The 9,334-nt window shown below is 39.6% G+C and overlaps 1 protein-coding gene across 1 annotated transcript; it reads left to right on the top strand.

Moving 5' to 3' along the window:
- The first annotated feature begins 591 nt into the window (after positions 1-591).
- LOC100654032 (inactive L-threonine 3-dehydrogenase, mitochondrial-like) lies at positions 592-8,394 on the top strand. Its single transcript, XM_010592538.3, has 6 exons — positions 592-736; positions 3,359-3,401; positions 4,260-4,330; positions 5,873-6,022; positions 6,122-6,294; positions 8,137-8,394. The coding sequence occupies exons 1-6, from the start codon at positions 592-594 to the stop codon at positions 8,194-8,196; spliced, it is 642 nt and encodes a 213-aa protein (XP_010590840.2). The 3' UTR covers positions 8,197-8,394.
- Positions 8,395-9,334: the final 940 nt, after the last annotated feature.

The following is a 9,334-nucleotide window of genomic DNA, read 5'->3' as shown; positions in this document are numbered from 1 at the left end:
AGTAACTTTTGTTATTAAGTTAAATGTCAAGTGGTGTGTCAGCACTATTTGATTTCAATTCTAAATTTCTGTTTGGCCTTTGTTTGCCTGGACTTTATGTGAGCAACAGCTTATCCCTCTATCACAGTGCCCAGCTCATGGTAGGCACTTGACTAGCTTTCTGTTGACATACTCAGCAGTCTCTTTTACTTTGGTTCATGGATCCAAAAACATGACTTTGCTCATTAACTAACAATCTTAGTATAGTATTAATTTCAATGGAAAAGTTTGGTTTTTGAGGGACTGGAAGAATAAACAGTTATGTAACTCTGCTCCTTTTTTTTAATTTAATTAAAAAAAAAATAATGTTTTATTTTATTTTTGGTGAGAATATAAACAACAAAACTCTTTCCCATTCAATAGTTTCTAGGCGTAATAATCAGTGATATTGGTTATATTCTTCACATTGTGTCAACATCCTCATTATTTCTATTTGAGTTGTTTCATTCCCATTGACTTAAACTCCATTCTGTTCCTTTTTTATTATTATTATTACAGAGTATTTGAAAGAAAATGACAATTATTAGGACTCTGAGTCACGTTGTCGGCTGGATGCTGCCAAACCCAGCATATGGCTGCCAGACATGTATGGTGCCCATCAGGTTTCTGGGCTTCTTCCCTTGGCAAATCCCATCAGATGCCAACTTCCACTGTATCTCTTTCTCTGAGACAGACCATCCGCGTGCCTTAATTACAGGTGGGTTTTTCTTTTCCCACATTTGTGGCATAAGTCTTATTTTCTGTGCTGGTTATGTGTGACTATGCATTCTTTTTGTAATGTCTAATGTGCCATCAGAACCTCCTTATAATGCTTGTCACTGTTATATATACTTCAGGAAAAATAGGCTTCACTAGATTATATCCAGATTGTGTATTTATTTACAACTATGAAAAAGATCACAGAATGAGGTACTTAATAATATAAAACTTTAAAAATTAGAGCAAATAACGTTTGCTAATCAGAAACCAACAACTTGTCCACTGTTTTTTTTCCAAAACATTACAAATCCAAAATTCTTATTACTATTACCAGCACTTTGTTTCCCTGCCATAATTTTTTATTGTCTGAAGGACCTGGAAACCTGATAATCAAAAAGTTGCTTTGGAACTAGGCTCCCCTTCCGCAATAGGATAGACCTGGGGAGTGACTGTTCATGGATAGGTAGTGTGGAGGGACTAGAATGTGGATTCTAGAGTCAGGCAGATCTTTTCTTGGCCAAATGCCTCAACCTAAACTCAGTGTCATTCATTGTGAACATTTACTGTAGGCTTGTGTATTGGAGATCTGAGATGAGTTTCTCCCTGCCCCAAGGGACTCCCCACCACCTGTCTCATCATTACAGACTCACTCCTCAATACTCCTCACCTTGCTTACACATAACTCCTGGTTCTGTAACCTCCTGCCTCCAGGTTTCACTCTGGCACTTGGTAATTACTCCAGTATACCCAGGTTGGCCCCTGAGTTGGTTCACACATGTTATTTCCTTCTTGCCAGATTTTCTTCCCTTGTTACACATCATTATCCTTCTTACTTTCTTCATAGTTTGTGTTTCACTGCCTCCTTCTCTTTCATTGTAAATGGCTTTCAAGATTAGTCATTTTTCCCTCTAATTCACTCAGGTTGTTGTCTGTGTGTACGTGTGTTTTATTCTCTCTCAACCGCCACTAATGAACCATCTTCCAGAATCTAATACTAGTTTTTGCCAGTTTTTGTTTTAGTCCTGTGTTAGCAAATACCTACAGGTAATCCCAACTTTCTGTATCTTCCTTCTTCAAGCAGTTGCTCCTAATTGAAACTGACTGTTGTACTCTCTCCGAACGTGCTGCTGGCTTCCCAGCTCTCCCATTTCTGTCAGTGGCATTGTTCAGCCTCCAAATTAGAGAGCTGTAAAAATTTTTTTTTTAATTTTCTTAGTGATTCCTTGTCTGTTCAGTTACCTGCCTTTTTTCAAATGACTTACTGATTTGTCCTTCCCTTTCTCTCCTTTCATGTCCCAGTCCAGTTCTAATGGAGGCTAGGGTTCTGGTTAATCCCACCAAAGATTAGTATCCATCTTAGTTACCAGGTACTGCCTTAATGAAGGAGCCCTGGTAGTGCAGTGGTTAAGTGCTTGGCTGCCAATTGAAAGGTCAGTGTTTTGAGCTCACCAGCAGCTCTGAAGGAAAAAGATGTGGCAGTCTGCTTCTGTAAAGATTACAGCCTTGAAAACCCTGTGGGGCAGTTCTACTTTGTCCTTATAGGGTTGCTATGAATTGGGATCAACTCGATGGCAATGGGTTTGGTTCTTTTTTTGGTTTACTACCTTAACAAAAACACCACAAGTGGGTGGCTTTAAAGAACAGAAATTTATTTCTTCATAGTTCAAGAGGCTAGAAGTCTGAATTCAAGGCATGACTCTAGGGGAAGGTCCTTCTTTGTCTCTTTCAGTTTCCAGCAACTGCTGGCAACCGTTGGTGTTCCTTGGCTTATAGACTGTTCCTCAAATATTCTCTTCCCCTGTGTGTGTATCTCTCTGCAACTGTTTTCCTTTTTGTTGGATACCACTCAGAAGTGATTAGGTTTAAGGCCACTGTACTCTGGCATGGCCTCTTTAATATAACCAAAAAAACCCCTGTTTCTAAACAAGGTCATATTTATATAGGGTTAGTACATTAACTCATCTGACTCATAGCGACCCTATAGGACAGAGTAGACTATGAGTCGGAATCGACTTGACGGCACTGGGGTTTTTTTTTTTTTTTTTGGGTTTGGGTAGTACATTAACATTTTTTTGGAGGACACAGTTCAATCCATTAATAGTGTCAATCCATTTATTGGCTTTCAATGTTTTGGTATCTGTAGTAGACAAGTGTTGGCAGACAGTGCTTCAAATTATGAAGGCTGTACGTGAATTCCTGACCCAAAGAGCCAGGAGGTTGTCTGCCTTTCTGTGATTTTTCTCTTCCAGTGTCCTTGCCTCCCCTCTTCTCTCAGCCCCTCCATGCTGGAGAGAGCCTTGCCTCTGAATTCTGTATTGATCTCTATACTAGCTTGAGGGAGGTAATTTCATGTTCTAAATGCTGTGATGTGTTGCTTAGCAGTGTAAAAGAACCCAGAAAGCCCAGTGCCATCGAGTCGATTCCGACTCATAGTGACCCTATACGCCAGACTAGAACTGCCCCATAGAGTAAAAGAAAGCAGTAATTATATCAGGTCAACCTACAATTTTACCTGACTAGCTAAGAATGAAAAATAGCCTAGTTCAGTTATTACATTCTGGGAATAATTAAAATTGGTTAAGATTTGGATTGAAGTTTCACTTTTTTCTTCTTCACTTAGAGGGTCTTGGTCAGCTTGGAGTGGGGCTTGCTAACTTTTTGAGGTAAGAGCTCTAAACTTGGAAATTTAAAATCCCACTTCTTAAGTATATGCAGCTTGTCTTTGGCCTCTTTTAACCATATCTTCTCCCTCTCCTTGTCCCTTACCATTTTTAAGATGTCGTATCGAAATGGCTTTTAAAAATACATTTCATTTTTGCCTTCTAATGTTAAAGTCACGCCACAGGCCCGTGATTTAATGTTGCCCACCCTACTCCTTTGCTCTTTCTCTTTTCTAACTTAGGCAAAGTGAAGCGTGTGTAGAAAGGAATCATCTAGGTTTTGTTTGGCCGTAGAGGGAAGTGTGTGTAGGAATTGGAAAGGAACAGTGTGAGATTTGGAGACAGTTTGATGAAAGAGTAAAAGGATAAGAAAAGAAGGAAAGAGAAAAATGAGGAAGGAGAGGTAAAAACTCTAGAAGTAATGGGACGAAATTGGTGACAAATATAGACATGACAAACGGAGTGGGAATAGAAAGAGAAGACAAGGCCATGGGTAGAGAATGAAAGGCTTGAAGGTGGCAAGAACTAAAGGTGTGTGTACTGGGGAAGATAGGGAAGGTGAGAGGAGAGGTATGAAAAGGAGGGATTTGAAGACTAATAAAAACCCAGTGCCGTCGAGTCGATTCCGACTCCTAGCGACCCTATAGGACAGAGTAGAACTGCCCCATAGAGTTTCCAAGGAGCGCCTGGCGGATTTGAACTGCCGACCCTTTGGTTAGCAGCCATAGCACTTAACCACTATGCCACCAGGATTTCCTGAAGACTAACAGGAAATTAATAATTCCTATTTAAATGATGGTTTTCCTAGGGCCAGTTATATCCTAGATGTTGCCAACTGGTGCGTTTTGATTTTGCTTTTAGGAAACGATTTGGAAAGGACAATGTGATCTTGTCTGACATAATGAAACCCCCCAGCCACATCTTTCATAGTGGTAGGAGATCAATATACATCGCTTTTATTTTTAATTTTCAAAATGCACTTAGGCTGTTCATGGAATCAGTATGTGCAACAGCTTATGACCAGGTTTGTGAATTAAAGAAAGAGAAATTATTGACATACAGCTGTGTCACTTATTTTTGCCCTTTTCAGTTCTGTAAAATCTCTACAGAATCGGCTATATATTCAAATGACACAAGGACAAGAGCATTGTTTTGAACTTGAAGTCAAGTTTTAGAATAATATCCAAAAATTTGATTCTCATCCTTTTGAGTTTTTAGCCAACTTATTGGCTCAGAGAGGAAATAAAAATCAAGGTCTTCTGTAATGAGGAAAAGAAACTTTAAACATTTGGAGATATTCAAGGTAGAGAGAGCTCTAGTGGTGCAAAAGTTGAGCATTTGGCTGTTCAAACTCACCTAGCAGCTCCGTGGCAGAAAGACCTGGCGATCTGCTTCCATAAAGATAACAGCCAAGAAAACCCTATGGGGCAGTTCTCTGTCACATGGGGTCACAATGAGTCGAAATCAACTCAACAGCACCTAACAACAACAATTTCAATGTAGAATTGCTATTAAACACACAAAAAAATCAAACTCATATAGTCAAGTTTTCTATAGCCTTAGAAATATTTTTATAATGTCTCCTAGTCCTGTCTGGTTCATTATAAGTCTATTCTACTTACTATGGGGAAAACTGGTATTAACAAAATCAGCTCACATCTAATGTAACTGGGTATGTTTTATAGTTCTTTTGTATCAAGGTGTGTGTGTGTGTGTGTGTGTTTTAAACTTCGTTTCTCTATTCCTTTTAAAATATGCAACTTTTTAGTAGAGTTAAATACCTCTGTATATATACCAGTTATCATTGAGTTGATTCATAACTGCGCTGCGTGGGGTTTTTAATGTCAGCATTAATAGTACTGACTTTGGGGCCCTGGCTGTGGCTGCCTGGGCTGTGATCTCAGTTCTTCCACTTGCTGCCTGTTTGATCTTGGCAAATTACTTAATAGCCCTGTGCCTCAGTTTCCTCAACTGTAAAATGGATCAACCTTAAAGGCTGTTTGAGAGTTAAATACACATAAAGCCTTAGAAGGGTACCTGGCATGCTTAAGTACTATACAAGTGTTAGCTATTATTAACTATAAGGAGACCTAGTGGCACAGTTGTTGGGTGCTTGGCTGCTCACTGAAAACTTGGTGGTTCAAACCCACGCAGTGGCTCTGCAGGAGAAAGACCTCGTGATCTCCTTCTATAAAGATTACGGCCAAGAAAACCCTATGCAGTAGTTCTACTCTGTCACGTGGAGTTGCTATGAGTCAGAATTGACTTCAAGCACCCAACAACAACAACATTACTAACTATATGGTGGCTGTGGGTATTATTCTTATATAAAGAAATTGCTGCCAAGTGTCCAAGTGGTTTTGGTTACCAAATTGGTATTAGTGGAATTTACAAGTCAAAGAGGGGAAAGGTTCATTTAGCTTTTAAATACCAAACTTTTTCATTTCTGTGGTTCAATATTGTGCTCCTCATAGGGCCATTCATTTATTCTAGTATTTTGCATGACAGGAATCTTCGAGAGATAGCGGTAAACAACTGTATCACCTGGATGTTTCATTATAGAGCTCTACTCAGTGCCTCCGGAGAAGCAAATGTATCTTTGGCGAGAGCTGTGAATATAACTGGTAAGTGTCTGGATATTGCCCAATATGATCTTGGCCAACTTGTCCAGTTCTTTGGTAAGAAAAGATTTTTCAGGTTATGATAATGTCTGTTCACTTCAGGACTGCATAATGTTCTGGATGTTGCAGCAGAACACAATTTGCGATTGTTTGTGCCTAGCATGATTGGAGCCTTTGGACCCACTTCTCCCCAGAACCCAACCCCTGATCTCTGTATTCAGAGACCCAGGACCATCTATGGTGTGTCCAAGGCCCACGCGGAGCTCATGGGAGAAGTAAGCATTGCTTGTTGGCAAGACTGGTTGAATGAACATTGGGCAAAATGATTCAGTGTCTCTTTTGCATTCTTGTTGTCTCAAATACCTGCTGACTCATCCTTGAGGGTACTTCCCCCTCCCCCAACCCTAGCCCACAGAGATACTCCTTCAACTCATTGTGTTTGCGAAGGGTCAGGTGCCTGTAGCTCCAGAAGAACTCCTCAGCTCTCAGCTGTGGTGGGGCTGCCTTCTCACAATCAGATAGTAATATTCATAACACTTCCTAAAATCAGACGCCCATGGAATGGCACCCCCTCCTTCGCTTGCTGTCAGTCTTCTTTGTACTGCACCATCCTTTCAGGCTCTCAAGCTCAAACTGTTGGTAGTTATTGATGGTTAAGGTCCCTGGATAGTGCAAACTGTTTGTGTTTGACTACTAACCTAAAGGTTAGCAGTTTGAACTCACCCAGTGGTGCTGAAGAAGAAGGACCTGGCGACCTGCTTCCATAAAGATTACAGCCAAGAAAACCCTATGAAGCAGTCCTACTCTGTGACACATGGGGTCACCATAAGGCAGAATCAACTCGACAGTAATGGGTCTGGGTTTTTTAACGGTTATTTTATTTTATTATATAAAACTTCAAAGACCTTTTTGGTTTTATTTTATTTTATAATACTTTTGTCCTTACAACTCTATTGCAATCTTTAGTTGCCGTCTGACCTTCAAATGATGTTTCGTAGATGTTGCTCTCTCTTCTTCCACTGTCGTCCCCTCTACTCTTTCTAAAGCTGCATTGCAGTAACATGCTCATGGAGAATTATTTAGTACAATGAGTAGTGCATCTCTTCCAAAGAAAGGTTGGAAACCACTATTGTAGGCTGATTTATTATTTACAATGTTGATGGAAAAAATGTATCACCGAAGAGAAAAACCTAAGAACTGTTTATTAAAATTAGTGACTCTTAGAAATTTTAAAGTCTTCATTTTCTTTAGGAGTATTTTAATATAATTGCAGGGAATGATATTTCAGAAAAAGGCTGTTTCTTTGCGTTGCTCTGATTAAAAAATTATTTTTAAAATAAGGTTTATCTTTTTCGTAGTACTACTTTTATCGATATGGGTTAGATTTTAGATGCCTGAGATATCCTGGAATCATTTCACCCGACTCCTAACCTGGAAGAGGAACAACTGGTAAATGTTCTTTTTTTTTTTTTTATCCTGTATATAATAAAATAGGCTTTTTCATTGTTAGGAAGTCTTCTTCATGGTGAATGAATCTGCTCTCTTTTAGCCATGTCTTGGCCACAGCTTTTGAATCCTCTCCAGGGCATGCATCTGAGATGCTCATTGACTTAAATTTGCTACGGGCAACAGACGTCTGAGTTTGCAAATCCAGCTTGAGATTACCTAACCACAATGTTGAAATCACAAATATAATATTTGAGAACAAATTTATTACCCACAATGTATGAAGACATCAAACAAGAAGCAGCCTTTTCTTTGAGTACAGCCTTTGTTTCTTATTACAAAGACGTGCTATTAAAATTGTCTCTATACTGTGAGCTTAAAAGGAAAATAAGCTTTTTTAAAAATTTTTTATTCAACATACAGTATATTCAGTAAATCCTGTATCAGGGGCCCTGAGATACAATATAAAAAATACTTAACCAAATCTGAGGGATTTTAAAGGAAGCTTTGGTTTTGATTACTTTTTAAAAGTTTATACCTTAAATAAAGTACTCCTCAAAGTGTGGTCTAGGGATCCCTGAAACCCTTTCAAGAAATCCAAGAGGATGCTAATCCAAAGGTTTTGTTCATTATTCTGCTGTAAAAAATCCACAGACAGGGTTTTCTTTCAGACTATGCAGTGCAGATTTTCCATGATGCTACAAAGAATGGCAAATTTGAGTGCAACCTGAAATCCAATACGAGGCTCCCAATGAAGTATATTGACGACTGCCTCAGGGCCACCCTCGAAGTCATGGAGGCCCCTGCAGAGTCTCTCTCCATGAGAACCTATAACATCAGTGCCATAAGCTTCACCCCCAGGGAGCTGGCCCAAGAGGTTCTCAAGCATGTACCAGAATTCCAGATCCCATACCACGTGGATTCTGTTCGACAGGCCATAGGTTGGTACATCATTGCAACTGCGTAAAAACCCAGATTAAGCTTTGGCCTTCAGTGTGAGTTCCTTGGGGGTATAAATGGTGACAGGATAAGTAGGACACAGCTCCTTGTCCAGAATGTGTTAGGGGCCATGGAAAGTGTGGGTGAACAAGAGACCCACCCCTCCCTGAAATGAACCAAAGCCAGTGGATGCTCAGATTTTGCACAACTATGTCTGAAGTGGGTGAGATGGTCTCATTCTAAATAAACGGTTTGTTGGCCTTTCACCCTCTTTACAGCTTAAACACAGAAGGAGCAGAAATGGAAGCAATTGGGGTAATATGAAAACATTTCTGGGTGTTCAAATACTGAGATTCTGTCACTTTATGAACTTAAGCACCTTTCTGAGTGTATTTCCTAATCTATAAAATAAGAGCCCTACCTTACAAGATTATGTGAGATTTTAATAATATGTGAAAATTCACAGTATCTGGCAGTAGTTGTGTGATACTTTTTTTAATCTAAGAAGATCATTATCTAACAGTGGCTCCAGTTTACTCAAAGAGGGAATTACCTTTTTGGTACTTTGTATGATAAGCCTTTACATAAAATGTTCTAGACCTTTTTATAAATCTAGAGCCCAGATAATTTAAGCTTGTTGTTGTTATTGTTAATTGCCTTTGAGTCTATTCCAATTGTTGATGACCCCATGTGTGCAGAATAGAGCTGCTCTGTAGGATTTTCAAGGCTGTAATCTTTCAGAAGCAAATTGCCACGCCTGCCTTCTGAAACACCTGTGGGTGGGTTCGAACTGCCAACCTTTAGGCTAGTGGTTGAGCACTTAACTGTTTGCACCACTGAGGGACCCCTCTAACTTAAGCTATTTTTCCATATCTTTTCCTAGCCAAAAGCTGGCCAGTGAAGTTTGATGACAGCAACTTGCTTGGAAGG

The sequence above is a fragment of the Loxodonta africana genome, chromosome 19, assembly GCF_030014295.1.
Source record: "Loxodonta africana isolate mLoxAfr1 chromosome 19, mLoxAfr1.hap2, whole genome shotgun sequence".
NCBI lineage: Eukaryota > Metazoa > Chordata > Mammalia > Proboscidea > Elephantidae > Loxodonta > Loxodonta africana.
The sequence above is the reverse complement of the archived record's forward strand: the minus strand, read 5'-3'. Positions and strand labels throughout refer to the sequence as shown.

Bases quoted from the DNA above. Each gene is read 5' to 3' on its own strand.
- LOC100654032 (XM_010592538.3), top strand. From the start codon at position 592: ATGCTGCCAAACCCAGCATATGGCTGCCAGACATGTATGGTGCCCATC. The intron at 4,331-5,872 runs GTAGGAGATCAA...TGCTCCTCATAG, and splicing joins CAGCCACATCTTTCATAGTG to GGCCATTCATTTATTCTAGT. The intron at 6,023-6,121 runs GTAAGTGTCTGG...TGTTCACTTCAG, and splicing joins GAGAGCTGTGAATATAACTG to GACTGCATAATGTTCTGGAT.